General features: G+C 41.3%; 14 protein-coding genes across 14 annotated transcripts; 3 read left to right on the forward strand and 11 right to left on the reverse strand.

Moving 5' to 3' along the window:
• Window positions 1–3,321, reverse strand: PAS_chr4_0441 (ATP-dependent Lon protease, involved in degradation of misfolded proteins in mitochondria; the record flags this gene model as incomplete). Its single annotated transcript, XM_002493828.1, has 1 exon — window positions 1–3,321. One exon carries the CDS (start codon window positions 3,319–3,321, stop codon window positions 1–3), a length of 3,321 nt encoding a protein of 1,106 aa, XP_002493873.1.
• A 213-nt stretch (window positions 3,322–3,534) lies between these two features.
• PAS_chr4_0442 (Subunit of the heme-activated, glucose-repressed Hap2p/3p/4p/5p CCAAT-binding complex) lies at window positions 3,535–4,440 on the reverse strand (the record flags this gene model as incomplete). Its single annotated transcript, XM_002493829.1, has 1 exon — window positions 3,535–4,440. One exon carries the CDS (start codon window positions 4,438–4,440, stop codon window positions 3,535–3,537), a length of 906 nt encoding a protein of 301 aa, XP_002493874.1.
• Window positions 4,441–4,718: 278 nt separating this feature from the next.
• On the forward strand, window positions 4,719–6,332 carry PAS_chr4_0443 (Flippase, essential integral membrane protein that is required for translocation of Man5GlcNac2-PP-D; the record flags this gene model as incomplete). Its single annotated transcript, XM_002493830.1, has 1 exon — window positions 4,719–6,332. The coding sequence occupies one exon, from the start codon at window positions 4,719–4,721 to the stop codon at window positions 6,330–6,332; it is 1,614 nt and encodes a 537-aa protein (XP_002493875.1).
• An 86-nt stretch (window positions 6,333–6,418) lies between these two features.
• Window positions 6,419–7,565, reverse strand: PAS_chr4_0444 (Ubiquitin-protein ligase; the record flags this gene model as incomplete). Its single annotated transcript, XM_002493831.1, has 2 exons — window positions 6,419–7,474; window positions 7,527–7,565. 2 exons carry the CDS (start codon window positions 7,563–7,565, stop codon window positions 6,419–6,421), a joined length of 1,095 nt encoding a protein of 364 aa, XP_002493876.1.
• Window positions 7,566–7,789: 224 nt separating this feature from the next.
• Window positions 7,790–9,925, reverse strand: PAS_chr4_0445 (S-adenosyl-L-methionine-dependent tRNA: m5C-methyltransferase; the record flags this gene model as incomplete). Its single annotated transcript, XM_002493832.1, has 1 exon — window positions 7,790–9,925. The coding sequence occupies one exon, from the start codon at window positions 9,923–9,925 to the stop codon at window positions 7,790–7,792; it is 2,136 nt and encodes a 711-aa protein (XP_002493877.1).
• Window positions 9,926–10,091: 166 nt separating this feature from the next.
• On the reverse strand, window positions 10,092–10,745 carry PAS_chr4_0446 (Hypothetical protein; the record flags this gene model as incomplete). The annotated part of the gene is made up of 1 exon (XM_002493833.1): window positions 10,092–10,745. One exon carries the CDS (start codon window positions 10,743–10,745, stop codon window positions 10,092–10,094), a length of 654 nt encoding a protein of 217 aa, XP_002493878.1.
• Window positions 10,746–10,892: 147 nt separating this feature from the next.
• On the forward strand, window positions 10,893–11,354 carry PAS_chr4_0447 (Hypothetical protein; the record flags this gene model as incomplete). Its single annotated transcript, XM_002493834.1, has 1 exon — window positions 10,893–11,354. The coding sequence occupies one exon, from the start codon at window positions 10,893–10,895 to the stop codon at window positions 11,352–11,354; it is 462 nt and encodes a 153-aa protein (XP_002493879.1).
• A 65-nt stretch (window positions 11,355–11,419) lies between these two features.
• PAS_chr4_0448 (Lsm (Like Sm) protein) lies at window positions 11,420–11,841 on the reverse strand (the record flags this gene model as incomplete). The annotated part of the gene is made up of 2 exons (XM_002493835.1): window positions 11,420–11,683; window positions 11,800–11,841. The coding sequence occupies 2 exons, from the start codon at window positions 11,839–11,841 to the stop codon at window positions 11,420–11,422; spliced, it is 306 nt and encodes a 101-aa protein (XP_002493880.1).
• Window positions 11,842–12,028: 187 nt separating this feature from the next.
• On the reverse strand, window positions 12,029–13,552 carry PAS_chr4_0449 (Protein required for the hydroxylation of heme O to form heme A; the record flags this gene model as incomplete). The annotated part of the gene is made up of 1 exon (XM_002493836.1): window positions 12,029–13,552. One exon carries the CDS (start codon window positions 13,550–13,552, stop codon window positions 12,029–12,031), a length of 1,524 nt encoding a protein of 507 aa, XP_002493881.1.
• Window positions 13,553–14,314: 762 nt separating this feature from the next.
• PAS_chr4_0450 (Hypothetical protein) lies at window positions 14,315–16,249 on the reverse strand (the record flags this gene model as incomplete). The annotated part of the gene is made up of 1 exon (XM_002493837.1): window positions 14,315–16,249. The coding sequence occupies one exon, from the start codon at window positions 16,247–16,249 to the stop codon at window positions 14,315–14,317; it is 1,935 nt and encodes a 644-aa protein (XP_002493882.1).
• A 578-nt stretch (window positions 16,250–16,827) lies between these two features.
• On the reverse strand, window positions 16,828–18,786 carry PAS_chr4_0451 (Hypothetical protein; the record flags this gene model as incomplete). The annotated part of the gene is made up of 1 exon (XM_002493838.1): window positions 16,828–18,786. The coding sequence occupies one exon, from the start codon at window positions 18,784–18,786 to the stop codon at window positions 16,828–16,830; it is 1,959 nt and encodes a 652-aa protein (XP_002493883.1).
• A 573-nt stretch (window positions 18,787–19,359) lies between these two features.
• On the reverse strand, window positions 19,360–20,925 carry PAS_chr4_0452 (uncharacterized protein; the record flags this gene model as incomplete). The annotated part of the gene is made up of 1 exon (XM_002493839.1): window positions 19,360–20,925. One exon carries the CDS (start codon window positions 20,923–20,925, stop codon window positions 19,360–19,362), a length of 1,566 nt encoding a protein of 521 aa, XP_002493884.1.
• Window positions 20,926–21,107: 182 nt separating this feature from the next.
• Window positions 21,108–21,839, forward strand: PAS_chr4_0453 (Protein with a role in transcription; the record flags this gene model as incomplete). Its single annotated transcript, XM_002493840.1, has 1 exon — window positions 21,108–21,839. One exon carries the CDS (start codon window positions 21,108–21,110, stop codon window positions 21,837–21,839), a length of 732 nt encoding a protein of 243 aa, XP_002493885.1.
• Window positions 21,840–21,914: 75 nt separating this feature from the next.
• PAS_chr4_0454 (Hypothetical protein) lies at window positions 21,915–22,979 on the reverse strand (the record flags this gene model as incomplete). Its single annotated transcript, XM_002493841.1, has 1 exon — window positions 21,915–22,979. One exon carries the CDS (start codon window positions 22,977–22,979, stop codon window positions 21,915–21,917), a length of 1,065 nt encoding a protein of 354 aa, XP_002493886.1.
• Window positions 22,980–23,345: the final 366 nt, after the last annotated feature.

The following is a 23,345-nucleotide window of genomic DNA, read 5'->3' on the forward strand; positions in this document are numbered from 1 at the left end:
CTAAGCAGACTTTTCCTTCTCCGCTTCCTTCTCCTTGATTTTGTCAAACTCGGCTTTCCAAACATTGCTGGCATCAGCGACTGAAATTCCGGGCAATACCTTCTCAAAAACCTCATGGTACCATTCAACAGGCACTGGAGTCAAGCCTTCCTTGATGTTCTCAGGAAGTTCTTTCCAGTCAGAGAGATTGTCTTTAGGGAAAATGATGGTGTCGACACCCGAACGTTTAGCGGCAATAGATTTTTCTTTCAATCCTCCAATACGAAGAACTCTTCCAGTCAAAGTCAATTCACCCGTCATAGCGATGGTAGGAGAAAGCGACTTATCTAAAGCAAGAGATAACAGAGAAGATGTCATAGTCACACCTGCAGAAGGACCATCCTTTGGCGTAGCACCTTCGGGGCAATGGAGATGGATTTTAGCCCTTTCAAAGAACTTGTTCTCTGGATAATTTTTAGTCATAAACATTCTTGCAAAAGAATAGGCAATTCTGGAAGACTCTTTCATAACATCTCCTAATTGTCCTGTGATTTCTAATCTTGGCGTTGAGTCGTGACTCAACGGCTGTTCCAAGACACTTTCGATGTAGAGAGAAGATCCTCCCATTGAAGTCCAGGCAAGGCCCATTACAACACCAGGTGGAGTTGTCTCATAGAGACGGTCAGAAGTATAAACTGGAGGCCCAACATAATCCTTTAAGTTGTCAGGAGTGATTTCGATCTTGAAAGATTCAGGAACCTTTATCTGGGGAAGAGATTCTTTCACCTCCTTCGCAGTCTTGACATCAGGCTTGGACTCGTCATTTGAACTCTGACTTTGAGAAGATTGTTCCGTTTCATCAGCGATCTTAGGATTAGCTAAAGAAGCAGTCTCTTCCTCGGGCTCTACCTCAGTTCTTTCAGTTTCTTCTTCACCAAGCTCTCTCACTACATTCAATGCGGCTTTTCTATAAATTTTCTCAATTTGCTTTTTCAAATTTCTGACACCACTCTCACGACAGTAATTCTTAATCAAACTTTGAATAACTTCCTCGGTAAGGTCAACGTTTACATCCTGGAGACCGGCACTTTGTTTGGCTTCAGGAGCCAAGTACCTTTCAGCAATTTTAATCTTCTCATCAGCAATGTAACCAGAAATTTCAATAACTTCCATTCTATCCAACAGAGGGCCTGGAATAGTGTTCAACTGATTGGCAGTGCAAACAAATAAAACTTTTGACAAATCAATAGGAACGTCCATGTAGTTATCTAAAAATGAGTTATTCTGCTCAGGATCCAAGAGTTCCAAAAGAGCAGATGAGGGATCTCCTCCATTAACACTATGAGTATGGGAGATTTTGTCTATTTCATCAATTAAGATAAGAGGATTTTCAGTCTCAGTTTTCTTTAAAGCCTGAACAACACGACCAGGAATAGCACCAACATACGTCCTTCTGTGACCCTTTATCTCTGAGACATCACTTAGACCACCAACTGAAAACCGATAGAACTTTCTGTTCAACGCTCTGGCAATAGATTTACCAATGGAAGTCTTTCCTACACCTGGGGGTCCAACAAAACAGATAATCTTACCGTTGATTTTGTTCAAAAGCTTACCAACAGCAATGAATTCTAGAATACGATCCTTGACGTCCTTGAGACCGTAATGGTCATCATCAAGAACGGTGATAGCCTTTTTGATATTGTACTCATCCTTAGATTGCTTGCCCCAGGGAATTTGAGTTAACCAATCCAGATAGTTTCTCGTAACAGTAAATTCAGACATTAATGGCTCCAAAGTCTGGAGCTTGGCTATCTCATCCTCGTAGACTTTCATAACATCTGCAGGCATGTTGAGGTCCTTCACTCTATCGTTATACTTTGCAATTAATTTATCCCGACCGTCATCAATTCCCAGTTCCTTTTTGATCCACTTGAGTTGCTCATTTAAGTGGTACTCTCTGTGTCTCTTCGCCATACGTTCTTCGATATCTTTTTCAATCTTTCTTTGTAACTCCTTATTCATAAGTTCTTTTTTCAAGATGGTGAAAGATTTCTCCAATCTTTTCTCAATATCTAAACAGTTGAGAATATCTTGTAGGTCGTTTTCATTTCCAGCTGTTACTGCAGCCGCAAAGTCGGCAAGCTTTTCGGGACATTGAAAAACGTCTTTTTGTAATGAAGCGCTGAATGTTGCCAGGTGGTCGGCAAACATTTTATTCATGTTGGACATTTCTTTGAGAACTTCCAAGATTGAGGCAGTCAAGGAGTTGATAACGGGACTGTCTCTTTCATATGGCAGATCATTCACATTTGAAACATTTACCAAGGTTATAGGGTAGTTTTTCAAAAATTCTGTAGGATTCTCATCCTTTTCGGTGGTAACCTCTTGAGCTTCGTCTGAAACCAAATCTTCTTCTTCGTCCTCAATTGAACGTTTTGGACCATCTCCCTCTTTCTCGCCAGTAATACCTTGAATAATTTCCTTGCGACTACGTTTGGTAGGCCTTTCGGATGGGACGACTTTGGCAGACTCAACGTCCTTATTCAAATCCTCCCCCTCTTTTGGAGGGAACAATTCGTCAATCCGAATTCTCTTATGAGGGTAGAGCACAGTGGTTAACGATTCTACGCCAGTTTCGCTATCTTTACTAAATACATTGGATGTGATCTGGGCCAAAACACCAATTTCATGTACTTCATCTTTATTAGTAATGATATCAGAGTCCGCATTCTCATCCTTGAACAGGAAACATCCAATGTATGGATAGCCCTTATCAAGCGATTCTCTTATGGCCTTGATCACGTTGACATTGGTGATAATCACGGCTTTATAGAAACCAGGGAATAGCGGTCTTCGAGAGATAGGCAAGGCTATAATTTGGGGATATACCTCTGGTAGCTCGTCTGCTGCTGATTTCTTTTTAGGTTTTCCATCATCATTACCTGAAGGTGGAGCAGCAGTACTAATACCGCTGCTGCTTTCTGGAGCCAATTTTGTACGTTTCACCGAAGACTCTTTCTTGGACTTATCCACAGGATCTCTTTCCTTAGAAGGATCTTTTTCATTGTTGTTTTCAATGTCTGGCTGCTCCTTATCTTCATTTTGATCTTTATCAACCTCATTTTCCACAATATCCTTCTTTGGGTCATCTTTCAGTCTCAAAGTGGAAAGAGTGTGATGGAACTCTTCCAATGGCTGAAGAGGTTGAAGGGCATTACGATTCTGGAACGCTAATTGGTGAGCCAATCTGGGCCCTACTAGTTTGAAGGATTGACCAGTAGCCGCCAAATGGGCAGTATTCACCATACAGCGTCGCATACCTTGGTAATGTCTCAACATGTGAGTGTGATCTGGTGGCAAGTTGAGTTGTTGAAGTTTAATAATGTGTGCCTAATACGTCGCGCGCAGGATGGGAGGCGGGTAACGATGTCGGATGTCTGATTCCGAAGAAAATAGAGTGCTTTTAGATAAATACTAATAATTGTACACAGTGTTTTTGACTTGAAATTAAGAGATCACACTTCCTTTCCTCATCACTTTTGTTTATTTTCCTTAAAAATCATTCTGATACCTGTAAAGGACATTTTCTCCATGATGTCCGTTGGCTACTAGTGCTATGTCTTCGCTCTCTGAGGCTATGGCGTTCGCATTATCGTTTAAGTTTAGACCGAGAGCAGCATCGTGATGAACGTTAGGATCCACATTCTCCTGTTTAACTAGTCTTTCATTTAGATGCTCAATGTCTTCTGCATGTGTATGAACCATGGAGTTCGGAGCAGCTCTTGCTTGTTCATCGTATCCGTCAAAAGTTGGGACTGAGAACTGTACTTCGTTGTTGTCATGATGTCCACTGTTTTCGTTACTGTGATGATTATCGTCATTATGATCTTGATTCCTTTCATTATCGTCATTCTCATAATGGGAAGGATAACCATCCTGGTCCAAGTGATCAGTGGTATTTTTGCTATGATGTTCATTGTCGTAGTTTACTGTGTCTTCGTCAGGGTCCTGTGTGTTGTTAATGCTAGTATCGTTCTTTTTATCTGCCGCAAAATCAAAAAAGTCCTGCGCAGGAGTTTTAAGTGATCCGCCATTACTGTCTATTGTGGGCACCGGTCTTCTTCTCAGGTCACCTCTTTCTTGCCTTAAAGCCTGCTGTTCTCTGTATTTGGCCAAATAGATCTTCAACACTTCTGCATAGTTTTCAAATCCCAGGGAAGCCATACTGTACAAGATATCTTCCCCATTTATTGTCTTGCGCTTTTCGTTAAGACACTTATCAGATGCTTCTGAAGTGATGAAAGAGATAAACTCAGAGACGCATTCTTGCATACACTCTTTGGCATCCTTGGAAACTTTTGCCGTTGCAGGCAACGTTCCTTTCATCAGTCGGGCCACATTGGCAATAGGCAGCCACCTGTCCTGTTCTCTTAATTCTATTTCTTGTATACTGGACATTTCTGATTGTTTAAAGAGTGGAGACGAACATGCCAGGTATAAAGTGTCATTATTGGTACATACACGACCCAGTTTGATTGTTCTGAAGAGAGTCCCCCGCTGCAGGTTGGATTCAGGCGAAGAGGTGATTAGTAAGGGGAACTTCTCGGCCTGGCTTTGGCTCCCTGTCGGACCCACCCTTTTTGATCTGCACCAGGAACGCTTATATCTGCGCGACTATTGTGACGTACCCACTGGAGAATCCACGTCAACACGTTGTGCTGCTCTTACCATTCACTATGTCCAGTCAAGATGAGCTGGATACCACTGCTACAAAGGAATCAAAGGATTCCTTTTCCAAGTCGGCGTCTGGGGCTTCATTTCTGATGCTGACTCAACTTTCTTCCAAACTTTGCACATTTTTCATCAACCAACTGCTCATGTCCTATATTTCAGCACGTATCCTGGGTGCAACGAGCTACATTGACTTTTTAGTGGCGACTTCCCTTTTTTTCAGCAGAGAAGCTGTTCGTCTGTCTTGCCAGAGAATCAAATTGCCAAAGGGGAAAGCATACCAGGCAATTTTTAACCTGTCTTTGATCCCGTTGGTTATTGGTGTGCCATTTTCTTCGATCTTGATTTACACGCAGTTTATAAGACAGCAAAACGCTGCTGTTTTGCAATCACCTTTATTTAGGTATTCTGTCGGCTTTATGTGGCTATCCGTGATTATAGAGCTGTTGAGTGAACCATTGTACAACATCAACCAATATGATCTGGACATTAAGACACGATCCAAAATTGAAAGTTTCGCAAATGTATTCAAGTGCCTGAGCCAATTGGGAATGATTGTATGGTTTGAACATAAGTTTAAAGGAATGTCAGTAGATAAAGCCAATCCTGATTATTTCATTTTTTCGTATTGTGTCAGTCTGTTCATATACGGAGGTTCGATATTGAGTTTGTACCTGCACTTTTTCTTTAAGTCATCCGCAAGATCGCAAATCAGATTCAAGTTGACTAAAATAGATGATTGGTATTTTGAGCCAAGATCTATTAGCTATTGGAAGAACATTTTTGTTCAAATTTTTTTCAAGCATGTTTTAACTGAAGGTGACAAGTTTATAGTCAATTATCTTTGTTCTCCAGAAGAGCAGGGAATATTTGCACTTGTCAACAATTATGGGTCGTTAATCACCAGAATGGTCTTTGCTCCGATTGAAGAGTCACTAAGACTATACTTCACCAAGCTCATATCCCAAGATTCATCCCCAAAGACTTATCGCCAAGTTTGCACAGTACTTAAAAACATACTCGTATTCTACAAGTACCTTTCTCTATTCATTGTGATATTTGTGCCATTCAATTCAAAGTTTGTGTTTTCTATGTTGTTGGGAAACGACTGGGCCTCGTCTACGGATGCCTTCAAAGTTTATTGGATCTACATTCCCTTTTTGGCAGTCAACGGAGTAACCGAAGCTACATTCTACTCCACCGTTGAAGATGCCGCTCGTTTGTTCAGTTACTCCAAGTACATGGTAATGTGCTCCATTGCTTTCATCGCTTCGGCGACTCTACTGATCAGGGGAACTGGGCTCTCAGTAGTCGGCCTAATAATTGCCAATTGCGTCAACATGCTTTTGCGCATTATTTACTGTTCCAACTTGATTAATACGATGGACAGTTCCTTTAAACTGCATATTGACTCTTCTGCCATTCAGACCATCCTTGTAGGCATTTCAGTGGCATCATTGCATTATTTCATCACTGGTAGTAACACAGAAAATTTTGTACAATTTTTCTACAGCGCGTCGTTGGCATGTTTAACGTTACTGTTAGTTATCTTCAAAGAAAGGTCCTTATTGTCAAACTTATTCCACCAAGTTTGGAAATCAAAAATCAAATCGTCATAATACCCACCCTTAATATTACCATTACCTATAGACCATAAAATAAATACCTAATTCTAACCCTATCCCATAACTAAAACTTCGTAAGATTACCTGACCACTGTGTCCTTTCCCTTGTACCTACATACAGGACAGTTCCTGGATACCAGCATCCAGCTTTGGATACAAATAGAGTGGAAAGTGTGATCACATCTTAACTTCTTGGCAGTTCGATTGGGAGAGTCCAAACGATCTAAACAGATAACACATTTATTATCAACTTTGGTCATTAATGATAAATCTGTGTCCTCTAATTCGTTGTTAATATGCACCAGTTTGATAGCATTTTTCTGTAACCATATTAATCGCCGTGTTCTTCCAATCAACTGCCTGAGGCAAATGTAAAGAGAGGGTAGCACATGTAAAGCTGGGATAGTAAAAAAAGTGACAAACAACGATGAAAATAGAATAAACATTCCAAGCCGTATTATGTTCACGATGACATCGACCAGATGAAATATTCTCTCCTTGAGGTCTGACCTGTAATCATCCCCGTACCTTGAAGGACTTTGTCGCCGAAACTCCAGGTAATTACCGAGGTAAGTAATTGAAGTGTACACAATCAATGGGTGTAGATTGAAAACTTCAAATCCAAAAATCAGGACCAGAAGATCCATCTGTTTTGAGTTGAAGAAGATTTCACGGAAAAACTGAATCATCAGTACAACATCCACATAGTGTAGTAGTACAATGCCCATGGCAAATCGTAAGTGCAATAAAGTGAGATTTCTTCCAGAATGTTTGTACATCGGAAAAATGTTTCGAACTCTGTCCATAGTCAAGTAATGAAAACTCTTAAGCAACAAGACGCTCAAAAAAAACCCTCCATATTTCAGGGCCTGATTCCAGTCAAACACGTCTCCATTTAATACTCGAACCATGATAAGCCCTAATATGAATTCGTACGAGGTATAAAACAGGCTATCTTTCAAATTCTGGATTTCTGTGGGCCTTAGTTCACCAAAAACTACCCATTTAACAAACTTGGAGGAGTAGTAGGATGAAACTAAAATTAGATTGATGATACCGAACCTTGAATAATCTAACAGTTTGAAGTACGTCGCCACCGACATCTTTTGGTAGGACATGTAGGCAACGGTTCCTGCCTTAAAAGAATTGTTAGTACTTCACTAAGCCAAAATTGTGAGCTTTACTTACCACTCCCACGCTAAGACTTCTTCGTCTAACTGTGGACATGTACAGTGTGTTGTCTTGTGATATAAAGATAAAGCAAAGATTATTTTTACCCGCGATCGCTGGATATCTGGAGATGTCTGAACTGAACCCGAACCCTTGCCTGGCTTCAGCTTAATCTACTCGGAAAAACTAGGATCATAGGATACGCAGTCATACAGATTGATCTATCATACAGTATATGTAAATAAAAAGTCTAAATTGATGTTAGTGGTGTGAAAATACTGTTACTCGGCCGATTGAACAGGCTCGGTAGATTTCTTGGGCTCGGCAGGTTCGGCATTTTCGATGGGTTCAGAAGGATTCTCAGCAGCGGTCTCAGCAGCCTCCTGGATTGGTGTCTCCTTACCCTGAGATTCTGGCTCCTCCTGGACAACTTTAGCTTGAGATTGCTTTTCTGTCTCAATTCCGTAGATTCTATACAACAACTCGAATGTTTCCTGTTTCGAAACCATTAGGTTAAAGTTACTTTTTCCCTTCCATAAAGGCAAGAACAAAGCTTCCTCATTCGGGTTTTTCCTAACAACATTGATCAGACAGCAACCCTCGTCAGTGTTTTCAATCTGCTTTATGAACTCAACATCTAGTTCTTTCTCTTTAATGCCATTGATGTTTGGGAACCCTTCTTGCAACAAAATCAGTAAGACATCAAGATTGCACTCAAACACTCTTTCTTTGGAGATATGTTTCTTTATAATCGATAAGCTCTCATTCTGGAGCCTCCAGGGACATGTGTGCTCTGATTTTTGAGCCACGAAAAGCTTCACTCCTGAGTGGACCAACTTTAATCTGGTCTCATTAGTTTGGATGACATTCTTTACTACTGGTGCAACGTAGTAAATGGTTCTAATTGGATCACCTGTGGCGTTTCTAACCAACGTGCATGTTCGGTCGAACTTGTCATCAAATCCATAAAATTCCCAGCATTTTTGCAGTTGCTCATTGGCTGGGTCCAGAAAATTGAATGGCTCTTCATTAGCATCTCTTGGTAACCGCTGCTTTTTAACTGGGTTGACCGAAGTATTGTTATCAACTTTTTGTTTCTTCTCCGCCTCTTCGTCTGGTTGTTCCTTTCTCTTTTCACCGATAGAATTCTTATCGATCTTTTCAAAAACGGTGATGAAGAACCCACCGGTGTTTTGTAAGTGCGGATAAACTCTAATGCATCTGTCCAAGTTGAAGTTTTTGGCCTCCTCCTCTGTTGGAGGGAACACAGTAGCATGAATATCATCAGCTCCCTTTTCTCTGAGTTCCATATCCTTCCCGAACACTTTCCAATTGGAAATACCTGGAACTCTTTTCAATCCCGGAAGACGATCACTACAGTCGACAAGACGAATCTGATCACCCCACTGTCTTAAAGCTGCAGCGACTACAGCTTCGTTTTCAATAGGATTCAAAGAACATGTCGAGTAGACTAGACGGCCTCCGCGCTGCAGCAATTGTATTCCTCTGTTCAAAATATTAAGTTGAAGAGGATGAAGTCCAATGGCGTTTCCAGGAGTCCAGTTGGTCCATACATTGATATTCTTTCTCATGGTCGCATCCCCTGTGCATGGAACATCACATAAAACTCGGTCGAATTTGATGTATTCCTGAGACTCTGGAGTTAGTTTCATCTTTGGAAACATTTGAGCATCGTGGTTCACGACGATAAAATTGGCAGAATTCAGTCTCTTAACTTGATGCACCAACATATGAGATCTTTTATAGTCTGAATCGTTAGCCATAACAAACCCAGACGGCTCTTTGTCTTCAGCATGCAATGCTTCAACTAGTTGAGAAGTCTTGGAACCTGGTGCTGCACACATGTCCAAAACATAGTGATGTGGCTTAACATCAAGAACTAAGGGAGGTATCATAGAGACAGCTTCTTGACGTGAAATATTACCCACATCAGTTTCTATAACCAAAAATCTTTGTGTTTTTGCATAGTCTGGATTCTTCTTAATAACTCCTTTGGGGAGGTCAATCTGCCATCCAAGATGATTTGGATACCATGGTAGAGATTTTGGAGGTGAATAATCTTCGTATCCCTCAATGTTCAGATTAGTCAGGTTTGGAAGGTGCTTCTGTTCAAAAATATCACGAATCTCTGAGGCATGTTTTCTGGTGCCTGTGATTCTAAAAGTAAGGGGTAGAGTTTGTTGACAGGATTTCTTGAATACTTCGAATTCCTCTTCAGAGAGTAACCCTAACTCTTTATAGTAAGACTCCCACCTAGGATTCTCCTTTTCAATATCTTTCCAAGATTCGTGAAAGCCTCTGTGATTGTTGTCCCGTTTCCCAAATTTGCCATTGTTGGAACCGCCTTTTTTGTTTCTTCTGAATCTACCCATGATTGTGATAAGGAAGCGGATCATGGTGTTGAATTTTTTTTTGTCTGGTATTTTTCATTTCCGCGACATGATACCCGATTGAATTAAAGTATGGTTAAACCGTTATCATTCATTAGGATGTACTAGCAGGAGGCCAGACTGTTCCATCTGCCTAAGTACTATGGAAAGGGTGCTCAGAGTGAGAGGTGGGCTAAATATCATTGACCTCTTCTATATCGGAATTGCTATCAATTATTTCATCGACCAGTTCGTTTTCAGTGACTTTTTTATGTGTCTCCTTTGGGGATTCTTTGGCAGATTTCCTCTTCTTCTTCTTTTTCTTCTCTTCTTTTCGTTCCATGTACATCTTGAATGCATTACCGTCAATAAACTCCTCAACCCAACCTTCAATCAAAGCGCCTAAAGAAAGTAGAGCAGTGCAATCCATGCTTTGCTGTAAGTTATTCCACCCTGTTTCAAGACGTTGGTTGCGGATTAGCTTCAAAGTCTCATATACATCATTTTCCATGTTCAATAGCTCAATCGGTTTCTTGGTGCTCACCACGTGAGCCGTGTAATAATGAAGGGCCTTTAAAAGATCTGAGTCTGGTAATTGAGAAGAGGGAGCAAAGCTATCACGATCTTTTATTGGGATAGGTACTTGGAATTTCACATTTTCAGCCAACACTTCGTCTGGCGGGGCCGCTGTCCTCACTCTTACAGTCTTCACGTCGTCCTTCCATGGATCATCAGGGGCGATTGTGTCTGGCTCTCCCGGGTCATGCTTCTCGTACTTCCGTTTTGTGTATTTCCCATCCACTGCATCATACACATTGGCCCGTTGGTATTTGGCTCTCCCTGACATATGGACCGGATGTAATGACGATGGGGAGTAAAATGCGGAGCCAACTAACTGAGCTTAACGTTTTTGAAGAGATACGGTGGTGATTATATAATCATACTTTTTTTTACCTGCCTCACTAGCTGACCATCTACTATAGGGACACCAGAGATGAGCCAAGATATGAACTATGTAGCCCGGGCGAATCAAACAGTGTCGGAGCTAGCAGCCAAAGTCAGGGAAAAGAATCTTCAGTTGGAACAATTAGAACACTCGTACAAAAATAAGATACGAGCATTGGATGAGTATTTCAAAGAATTGCAGAAGAATTATCCTCTCCCCATCAACGCTCAAAAAGATAGTTTACCATCTTTAGAGGACTTGGTACCTCCAAAATGCAATCATTGTAATGAAATCATTGAAATGGACAATTATTTTCTCATTCCCAAAGGATACAAAGCTGAAGAACCAGACTCCCCCATAGATACACCGTCTGGTGTGACATCTCAACCAATTCACAGTACAGCAACGAGACCGCATAAGAAGAACAAGAAGGTATCATGTTCATTTTGTAAAGAACTAGGTCATAGCAGAAGAGATTGTCCCATTAAACTTAGTCAACAGATATCCTAATAATACAGTGCATTAATTATTTACCTATTTGATTCCCTGAACTGGCCATAGCCTCTAAACCACCGTTAGTAAACGCTTCGCATCAACATAAAAAATTGAAAATTCGACATACCTCTTCTGGATGCATCCTGTAACAAATTGGTATCTACTGATGATGGGTCAATGTGTATGTACCTAATACCAGAACCTCTGATAAACAGACTCTTCACACCGAACAGATGAGGAAATTCGTTATCTTCATCACTGATATATTGTATATTATCCAACTTTAGATTCAGATATTGGTCAACAGACTTTAAGGTTCCCGTTATCTCAACATTATTCTTGAACTATGACATTGTTAGAAAAGAGTTTAAACGGAGGTAAACGAGCGAAAAAACTTACTTCCACGGTAATCTAAATAGTTAGCGATGACATCCCATACTTTAAAGTCAAATGAACTTACCTGTTGATCAGTTAGGGTCTTGAATAGGGAGAAGAACAACATGATTTATAGATTTCAAAGGAATCCAGATGTTCTTGGACAGAGATACTCTGAACGTATACATATTGCGCGCTACACGACAAAAAACTGCAATCCGGCATCTTCTCGTATGACGATCCATAGTAAAATAATAGATGAAGTAAATACAGGGGACTTTTAATATATACAAGATTGACCCTGGAAATGTTCTTTAATTCAAAGGTTTAGAAGCACCCTTAGCACCCGTTTTGGACAATTGCTGTAATGACCGTTTTAGTAGAGCAATATTTGCCACATTCGGTCTTCGCAACTGCTGAAACAATACCAGTATACCAGTTAGGAGCCCTAAAGCACCAGCTTGGTGGGCAGTAGCTAGTTCAATAGGGACCAAATAAATAAGAGTTGTGATTCCGAGGGCAGCCTGTATAGTCACCAGTCCCATACAGGCGTTTAGAGTTCTGTAGGCATTCTTTGGAATGATGGGTCTCAGCCGATGACTGTACATGTGAACTGCAAATACAGAAAAAAATGTTGTAACAGCTAAGATTCTGTGGTTTAGCTGAACAGTAGTTGGATTTTCCAACATGTTTCTCCAAAACAAATCTGATTGGTCGGCTTTTCTAGCAAATACTGGCGACATTAACTCATTTGAAGATGGAATGATGTCATCTCCCATATGTGGGAAAGTATTGTATATAAGACCAGCATCCAAGCCGGCAACCAGACCACCAGACATGGCAGTTATAAACACCAGGCCTAATAGAACTGAAGAGAGTCTCTTGAAAGTTTTCAATTTTGGAGACGCAATTTGCTTGAAAATTTGAACATACGCTTCAGGCTGTTTCATGATCTTATAGTTCTTCAAAACTTGAAGCCCTGTGTAAATCATGTAACAGTAAATAACAAATGCAGTTCCAAGATGGGTAGTTAAGCGATATGGAGACACAGTTGGTTTGGAGTTACGTTCAGCCAATTGCTGTTTGTCCAATCCGGAATACACCATCCACCAGCCGATGAAACCTTGGAATCCTATCATAGAGCATATTGCAAGCAGTTTCAATGCAACATCTTTGGAACACTTTCGACGGGCAATGAAGTAAAACGTGGGAAGAACAAACGACAGGCCGATGACCCTTCCCAACAATCTATGTCCCCATTCCATGGAAAATATAAACTTGAACTCTTCCAATGTTATGTGAGAATTTAGTTCCTGAAACTCAGGGCTTTGTTTGTATTTTTCAAATTCCAACTTCCAGTCTTCCTCAGTCAGTGGGGGAACCGAACCAGTGATAGGTTTCCACTCCGTTATGGAAAGACCGGATTCGGTCAGTCTAGTCAACCCACCAACGACAACAATAGCAAATACCAGAATGGAGGTACCGATACATACGTAGCCAACACTTTTATGGGAATTAATAGGCCATTTGGAACTAGTTTTTGCAGACTGGGCTTTGGCAACCTGAAAACCTTGGTTCAACGCAGCACTTTGACTTTGAAATCGGGATGGAAGGGTGTGAAACCTTCTGACTCCTCTGTTACCGCGGTGATCGGCGAGCAACTTCTTTTGGCTGAAGAGAAACTGGTCTACGGGTTTCTTGGAAGTTGATGCAGTGGGAAGAATTTTACTTCTCTTGGAAGCACCCAAGTTGAGTGAAATCTGAGATAAATATGGTTTGCATGTGCTCAACAGGGAAGTATTCTTCAAGAAGAAAAAACGGGTCTTTGATAAAGACATCTTGTCTTGTTAACGAAGCAAAACTGCAAGCGTGAATTTGTATGATGACAAAATGGGATGATCTCGCTTTCAGCTTCTTTTTTTTTTTCATCCAGTAGTTTCACGAGCCAGTAGCGAAATGATAAGAGGTAACGGTTCCAGCAGTACTTCGAGTACACCATGAGTGAACAAGATCTGAGTTACGTATCTAGCTCAATGTCTATGCAAATTTGTCCATTGCTCTTACTTAAGTGCTATTAGGCTGTGCACTAGATAAAACGAGAGGCTATCCAATTCTTTGTGGATTACGTAATGACCATCAATGTCCAAGTAGAAGATAACGACTTGAGGTCACAGTCCAAAGTGAAATTTGCTACGTCCACTGCGTATGTGGATACGAAGCATTCTTGGCAAATTATTTGGGTAGGGAATAGAACTACGTTCTACTGAAATTAACGATGCTTTCGATTAACCCCTACATTTTCATTCTATGTACCTTAACACTGCATAGATGCATATAACGGTCCCGTCGCCAAGACCCACCCAAACTAGACTCAGAATTGATTGTATTCTACAACACATTCTGAAACTAGATAACGAGCTGCAGTATTTCTGATGGTTCAATCACGGATAAGCTGCGAACACCAAAATAAGGACTTCTCAAATCACCAGAAAAACCGTTAGAAAAGTCCAAATAAGTGTACAAGTTGTACAGAAGAAACCATGGAATTTTGATCCATACGAGTGAGCAAACACCCATCATATGGTATGAATATAAGTCCACTACTGTCTTATTTTTAGATCCTTTTTGTCATTTGCCTTTTTTTCAGCCTCCTTCTTTTCCGCCTCCTTCCTTTGTTTCTCCGCTATTTTCCTGACTCTCTCCTTTCTTTCTTCTTCTTCCCTTTGCTTCTCTTTTGGATCTATCTCTTTATTCCTCTGGCCTTTTTCAAGTTTTTCTGTGATTTCCTCAAGTTTCTTTTTCATTTCTTGCAGCTTTTTTCTCTCCGCTTCTTCTTTCTCTTTCTCCTTTCGTTCCTTTTCTTCAATCTTCTTCTTCTCCTCTTCAATCCTCTTTTTCTCTTCTTCTTCTTTTTCTTTCTTTTTCTTTTTTTCTTCTTCCTCTTTCTCCTTCTTCTTTCTCTCCTCAGCGACCCTCCTTCTTCGTTCTGCCTCCCCACGAGTAAGCCCATATTCTTTACAATAACCTTTGGCAGCATCTAGTGCACATGATTGTACTTTTATAAAATTGTTTACCGTGGTTTTGTTGTCAAAATGTAAGTCACTCAGGATACGCTGGAAATTATGTTCATCCTCTGCTTCTGGACCTTGATAGCCATCCAGTTCAGATAGATAGTTATACAGCCCTCTGATATGAATCACAGAGGTACTCTTGTCCGCCTCACTGAATGACAATGTCAAGATATCGTCTCCATTGCTATCTACGACTTCCCAGTTATCAATGCTATTTGGGATTAAAACGGAATGGTCCGCACTGCATGGTAATCCGTTTCCTGAATACGGTAAAACCTCCAGACCAAAATCAAGAGAGGTGGACAAGAGTTCAACAAAGAAATTTGAACCTTCTCTGACAAAGAGCATCAGCATTGGTCTGTATGTCGTCCTGGAGCAACCACAATTTGCAATTCTCGTTCTGGGGAATGAAACCCAGATCTCTTTGTCCTTCGCCATCGGAATTGCCTGAGGAAGATTGATCATAGGTGTGGCACCACGCAACTCAGACGACATGGAGTCAACTTTCGGTATCTCAAACACAATATCACATGAGCCGTCATCAAGACTGCATTTGAGTACTCTCAGAGGGTTGAAAGAGTAAACAAAATGAACTGCCTCCTGATTGTCTTTTAAGAAAAATGGGACCCAGTTCTTTTCATACCTGGGCATCTCATAGTCTTTAATGTCGTACATGACTGTTTTGAACTGGTCAAATGGAGAAATGGTAAAAATTCTCCTACGTTTGTTATCTTGAGTTAGGGAGTTGAACATCACCAAAGGATCAGGTCCAAAACGGCCCTTTCTCAAAACAACTCTAGGATCTTCTGCCCCACGAAACTTCTTACCTTTGACAAAATTGGTTGCAATAGGAAGAACTTGTGGAAACGTGTTGTGCTGGACCTTCCCAGTATTTGGGTTCAGGATGTCCAAGAAATGGCCATTTAACTCGTTCCAGTTTTTGTCATATATCTGAGCAACTATGATAGATGTTACTGGAGAGTTCGCCTTTCCTTCAGCCGAAAAGATGACTCGTCTAACCAGGTAATGCACATCGTGTTCGGGCAGAAAGACTGAACTACCATAAAACGTAAACCAGTGTTTTTCAACCTTTTGTTTTACAGTCAAGGCTTTATCTTCTAAGTCTTTTATGGCGGAGTAAACGTCAATGTCCAAAATCTGAGCTCTTATGAACTCCAAATCGCAAGCTAAGTCATGCTTTGGGGTGACTTTCAACAATCCATGATAAGACAAATCCGTACATCCTAGCACTGGAGCATTGTCGTAGATGTTGGTGACATAGGAGTCGACCTCCATGTCGTTGAAGCTTCCCAATGATAGCAGATCATCATAGGCAGAATCCTTGCCTCCGTTTAGGGAGATTCCGCCAAGATTATTATCATTCCAAGTAAGGAGGACTCCGATCCAAATCACAGACAAAACACTGGCAATACAGAGCAGCAGGAAGTTGAGTCGTGTTCTCATCCAACAGTATCAGGCACGGTATAGAAGCGGAGATGAAATAGACCAACCTTGCTTGAGGCTAAGGGAAAACAACCAAGAAAAAAGGCGCCTGATAAATTGGGCCCTCAAAAACAATACACCAAGGCGCACAGGCACCTGCATTCAATTGCGACACACTTTCTCGTTTAAGCGGAAAGAGGAAGGTTTCATTCCGTTGTAGGGAAGTAGCCACATAAGTGCACAGCATACCGTGTTGTGCCTCGGCAATTTGTTGGTACGGTCCTATACAATCTTATGAAGCCTCCTGCTACGCTCAGAAATGCCAAATTGCTCTCTGAGACAATAAATCCGCGTAGTTTTGAAATTTGTAGTGAAAATCTAGGCCCGCTCGCAGGCGAGATTGACATTAGTAGCTGCATAGGGCTGAAGCATACTGTGCTTGCATCACATAATCTTGGAATTACATTCATTTATTAGACAAAAATTTAAATTAAGTTATTTTGTGGAGCCCAAACTTTTTGAGTTTTTGTTTTTATTTATAACTGTGAATTCTACGACAATATTACCGTTTTCAGGCCATTACGGTAACTCTAGCTTTTTTAACTTCTTTCTTCTTCCTGCAATTGATACAGTTTCTTCTTTGCCTCTAACTTTTCAGCCTCCTCCTGCTCCTTTGCAAGTTTCTCCACTATTATCTTCTTCTTTGCTTCATTCTCCTTTGCTTCCTTTTCCTTTGCCGCTTTTTCCTCTGCTTCCTTCTCCTTTGCTTCCTGCTGTGCTTTCTTCTCCTGTTCGGCTTCCTCTTTTTCTCTCTCCTTCTGTGCAATGGCTTCCTGTGCCTTTCTTACAGCTTCTTCCATTTCAGCTTTCTCAGCTTCCAGCTTCTCCTTGGCTTCTTTCTCTTTTTTCTCCTTTTCCTTCCTTTCATTCTCCATCTGTTTTGCATATCTGGCAGGCTCACCACGGGTCTCCCCGTACTTCTTGCAGTAGTCCCTACTCGAAAAAATAGCACATTCAGCAGCCTTGACTGAGTTCAACAGAGTGGTGTCACTTTTAAAATGATTTGTAGACAGCACATTCTTGAAAGAGTGACTATCATGTATAGGTCCCTCACCGTTTAGCACTAGCAAGTAATCTAACAATCCCTTTACATGAACAACCACCGTGTTTCTGTCTGCCTCACTCAAGGTCAGAGTCAAGATATCAGACTTTCCTCCTTGCTTCTTGCTTACATCCCAGCTGTCAATACCATTGGGGATCAACACTGAAATCGATCCAGAACATGACTCTCCCTTTGCATCGTATGATAATACGTCAATGTGAAAGTCAATGGAACTGGAAATCAATTCTGTGTAGAATTTATTGCCCTCCTTGACAAAAAGCGTCAATACTGGTCGATAGGTTGTTCTTGAACATCCACAGTCTCGTAGTCTAGTTCTGGGGAAAGCAACCCAGACCTCCTTACCTTTAGGAAGCGAAAGGTGAACAGGTAGTTTCACCATAGGTGTGGCACCTCGCAACTCTGAGCCAAAACGGCCTTCCTCTGGACTTTCGTAGATCATACGACAGGCTCCTGTGTCCAAGCTGCATTTTATAACTTTCAAAGGATTGAAAGAGTACACAAAGTGCACATATCCAGTGCTGTATTTGGAAACTTCAACATCGTCCAAGAAAAATGGGGACCAATTCTTTTCTGAATTTGGTCTTTCCTTATCTTCAATATCAAGAAGATTTACTTTGTCGGACCGAAAAGGAGAAGTCACAAACATTCCACGCTTACCGTCACACAAAGAGGACTGCAAGTTAAATAGCACAATGGGTTCTGATACGCCTGTCTTTGAAGGCTTGAGGAAAACTCTAGGATCCTCCGTACCTTTCCATTTATCATCAACGCTCCACTCAATGGGGACGTGTATGAGCTGAGGGAATGTTTGGGGCGTGACATTGCCTGTGGCTGGGTTCACTATCTCCAGCGTATGAGGCGTTAACTCATTCCAGTCTTTATCGTAAAGTTGGGCAACTAAAAGCGAGATCACCGGCGTGTCTGCTCTTCCCACCTTGCTGAACAAAACACGACGAACAAGATAGTGGACTTCGTGTTCGGGAAGATAGACAGAACTTCCATAGAAGGTAAACCAGTGCTTTTTTATTCTCTGTTCCTCTGTGATGTCCTGAGCCTCCAAATCGGCCAGTACTCCGTATTCCTCGGATGAAAAAATTTTCCTCCTGATATAGGCCATATCGCAGTCCAGTTCCTTCTTCTTACTAGTCTTGACTAGCCCTTTATAAGCTAAGCTGTCACACGTCACGGAAATTCTACCATTAGTATCCGAAAGGAACGAATCAACGTTTATGTCCGTGAACTGAAGCGAATCCAAATATGATTCATTGAAAACTGTGGGCACCACTGCAGGTTCCCAGGAGGGTGAACCTATCACGGTGCTAGGAGTGAACTTGTAGCCCAAAAATACAAACAGGTTCAAAAGAACCAAGGTTATAGCAACCTGACCGAGTCTTCTCATGCTATAAAATTTCAACCACTGAAACAGATCGACCATAAAAAGGAGAGTTAGATACAGTGATGTATCAATGAACCAAGCTCAATGATATGTACGTTCCCAAGAGATAGGACGGTGGTGTTTTAGGATGAAAGAATAACAATCTCAAAATTTGAAAGGTTGTGGTCTTAGCAAGGTGTGTTTTTGTTCTTTATTTTTCTCGCCTTGCATGCATCGATAAGTGCTGCTGCGCCTGAATTTTATTTCTGCGCCCAGCCATACGTGAGTGCCAACCCTCAACTAGAGTCCCCCTAACCGAACTCTTAAGATTCACGAATGGTACAAGATATAGAGATAAGCTGTCCTGTATTCACTTTATCTCGGATCCTAAAAAAAAATGTGAGCCTTGCAACACTGTCTTTATGACAGCAGTAATCGAATAATTTGCCTGGGCGAAAAATGGCCATTCGTTTTCCATTTTTGGCAGCTTGCATATAAAACACCTCGCCTCAGGAAAGCACGTGGTCAACATAAGTTTTTGTGAGATTGGAGATATCCGGAAATCTTAATTCAATAGTCGAGCTGCAGGAAACAATGCGAAGCTCGAAAACATCTAGTTGTGCAGAACGGCTCTCACCATATGCGTTTATCATGCATTTCAAATCTACTGACCTGAGCCAATGATTTATCACCATCACGATTCGCATTGTGGGACCTTTGTTCTTCTTTAGATTGCGGCATTTTCTCGTCTGACCCATACAGCAGACTTCGTGTATGAATGTCTTCAATCCCCGCTAAAGAGGTGTTAGGTGAGCCCTTTAGATAGTCGCCACCACTAGGCGAGGTCTTGGCCCTAGTGTTGTGGCGTGCCCATCTTATCAGCATCACGTAAGTGCTCATGCGAAGAAGGATCAAGATGACAGCCGCGGATGCCACGGCTAAGAGGACACTTTGATCAAAATTCTGGGTACTACAGGCTTTTCGAACGCTGGAAATCACCATCTTACAGAATGCAACAGTTATCGGCAACAATGGTAAGCCCAAACGAATGTTCATGGTAGCAAAGCTCTCTGTTGTCGCAGGTGGGTTCGTACAGTCCGGGTCATTTTGCCGGTACTCACGTAGGAAATCTTGGCTTAGTATTCTTGTGTACCTTCTGTAAATCTGAGGTTTTATGCGGTTGAATTTTCCAATGTAAAGATGCTTTAACCAATCAACCAATAATTCAGAGCCGATCACCGCAAAAGACGGGCCCATCAGCATGCCTATCCAACTGATTACCACTGGAGATATGGCTATGTTTTCGCCCAAGGAGCGTGATCTAATGGAGAATTCAGTAGACATTAATAACTGTACCAGATTTCGGACACTGATGATGAAGAGCATTAGAAACAGTTGGAATCGTTCATATAGATCAGCACATGCCATCTGGAATAAACCTTCCCTTTCTAACCGTTTGAATACTGCGGATTTGATTTCAGCAAATTGCACAGAGAGAAGCAACGTCAACAGAGCATTGGAATACGAATTGACGGCGACGTTCAACGACATAATTTGGTATACGAAGACACATGCGTGAACGCTGATGTAGGTTGTGCTCAGCAACGCAACCAGGAAGCATTTTCCTGCGCAAGAAAGGCTTCTTTCTAATGGAAAATTGAACGACACCCTTAATATGTCTTGACCCAGAGATGATAATAGTTTATCGGCAACTTCTAGTACACTCACCATAACATACAACTTTATGACGGTACCAGCTTTAATATTGTGGTAAATCTTGGAAGTATCTATACTGGAAATGGCAATTGAACTGCTCAAAAGCAACAAAATCCATGTTACATCTTCTCTTTTGAATCTGTACCTGCCGGGGACACTATTCGTAAACGCTGCACGAAGTTTCAGGATGGATACCATTAGCACCCTCAACGGAATGATCGTCAACAATGTCAGAAACGAGTTTAAACAATAGACCAACCCAAAACTCATGAATTGTTCAAGATAGAAGGGCACTGTGTAGAGATTGGTCAAATGTTCCAATGACTGGATGTACTTTAAATCTGGGGTCGTTCTTTCTGGCTTCGAATCCAAATTCTTCCTAAGCTCGTTCTTGAACAGCTTCCAGAAGGTTATATGAGTTTCCTTATCACTTAGTGACGACTTCGACCTTGGCCTTTGAGTTGGCTTCACCTGCTCAGGCATTGGATGTGGTGTGCTAACTATCGGTCAAGTAACTAGGAATAAATTTAGGGTTTCTCCTCCTTCGCTAGGCTCGATCTCTCCCACGCCGATGTTATTCTTTCGCTGCTCCTCCTACTCCAATACCCACCTATCAACCCCAGATTACAACCATTTTTTGCAGACCATTTCAACCACCTCTCTTGATGTTTTACGGCATTCAAGAAATTGCCGATCTACTTTCCTCCTTCCATTCAAGGTCGCTACTGACTCCACCCGAGGCCAACAAGCTAACACTGACCCTGTTGGAGTGTCTCACGGAGAACTATACCGATATCACTACATTACGCTTCCTGAGCCGGTTCCTTACAAAGGACGCGTACAGAGAACTGACCAAAGAACGCATAATAACACATACATGTGGGTATCCTACGTGTAGCAAACACTCCGCCAAGATAAAAGACCGGCACTACACAAATCACCTAGAGTTGCCCAACACTTTCACCAATTCATATTGCTCCCGGTTCCACTACCAGTGCTCGGAGTTTTACTTGAACCAATTGTCCAACGAAGCGTTATTTGGGCGTAAGGATGTAATGACATTACCCTACAATGATGAGAGATCCTATGAAAGCAAGATGATAATGTTGGAGGACATCATCTCGAACCCAAATGTTGTGGATAGTGATAAGATGGACGATATGATAAGGTCCATGGGCGATATCAACATCAAGGATGATAAGAAGGTGAGTCCGGAAGACTGGATGGAGATGTTCGAAGACATCAAAATTGTGGAGAATCAAGATCCCAAGAAAGAGGGTGATTTTGAGCAAACTGAGGACAACAAGGATTCTATAAGTGGAGAGGGAAAAGAAAATCCTAGAAACATTAACAATCCTTTGAACATAGAGGGCTACACGACTACAATTAAAAACTGAAGTTTCATCTCTCATAGGACATTAATCTAAGTGTTTCCCTTCAATAGCATTTTCTTCATTATCAGCATATCTATGTCAGTTTATTCCCAACAATGGGAGTTTGGTGGGAGACTTGAAGTTGTAAATTTCCAACAGTTCGCCCAGATCAATGTCTGAATGATGTGGATTTAGTTCATAATTTTTCAACTCTTTAACGAGTTGCGTGAAGTTGGCCTTTCTGGCTTCATAGTATGCATCCAATTGTTTCTGTGTTAAATGTGATATTTGGATTTGTCTTTTATTATATTCTTTTATTTCAGAGACCAGCTTGGACGATTGAGCATCTATTTCTTTCTCAGCAATTCGAAAGACGGAAAGCCAATCACCATCCGAATGACCCGTTAACCGATCCCATTGATTTTCCATATCATAGTACTTTTTCATCAAACTTTTGTTGTTGGCTAGCTGCGTTGTTGCCTCATTAAGACGATCGGTTTCCAACATCGCTTGGTAAAGAAATCGTCTCTCCCTCCATAACCCTCCCCATGGAACTCTAATCATATAGGCAGGGTACTTTAGCCCAGATTTATAGGCAATTTGAGCTTTATAGGGTCCCTTCTGTAAAGTTGTCTTTAATTTATCTATCGCCTGAACTCGCAATTTGAAAAGAACCTCCGGTTGTGTGATTTCTTTGAGATAAACGGTATCCGGAGGAGTTTTAGTTGACATGAGATTTTCTTTTCTCTTATTTTTAATTTCCTTTTGCATCCAATCGTTTAGTTTCTGTTTTTGGGAGTTTCTTGCTTGAATGTCTTGAATTTCCATGTCCGAACGTACAGGGTTCAGTATTGGTGTCTCCAACTTGGCTTCTGCAGCTGGAGCCAGAATGAGCTTGATCGAAGAAATCAATTCGGCTATTTCTTGAGACGGTGCCCCATTGAGAATGGTTTTGGAAAACTTTTCGTTTAATTCCTCCCCTCGCAAGAGAAGTGATCTTATCCTGTGGCTTCTTAAATCTATTTTGAATCGATGAAAGATCTCTCTTAAAAGATCAGAAATGGACTCATCCTGTGAGACAAACCTGGCTTTCCGTATGAGATTTCTATATAATGACAGGACCCCATATTTGTGGGCCTGAACTTGGCTGAAATGAAGTACCATCAGTTAGAAGAAGTCTCTCGCTGAAAAGTGATGAGAAGATAAAATCAGAAAGTGAAAAGTACTAGACGAGACTTGTTGAAAATGATTAATAACCAAATTTGACTAGCAACAATAGAGCAGAACAATTCACAAGATATTCATCAGCAAGGGAGTCGTTGTCTGAAGAAATCTATTCACTCCATCCAACTTCCTTACTTACTTCCGCCGCGAACTATTAGGTTACCTTTCCTCTTCTCACAATCAATCACCATGGTAAGTAGAACACCCCAAAAGTGACATTAGTCTGCGGTTTCTAACGTCTAAGCCCCCGAAATCCAAGAACAACATTCCCGTAGCGGTTACGGTAAAAAGAGAGAATGTTTCGGT

Source organism: Komagataella phaffii, chromosome 4, assembly GCF_000027005.1.
Source record: "Komagataella phaffii GS115 chromosome 4, complete sequence".
NCBI lineage: Eukaryota > Fungi > Ascomycota > Pichiomycetes > Pichiales > Pichiaceae > Komagataella > Komagataella phaffii.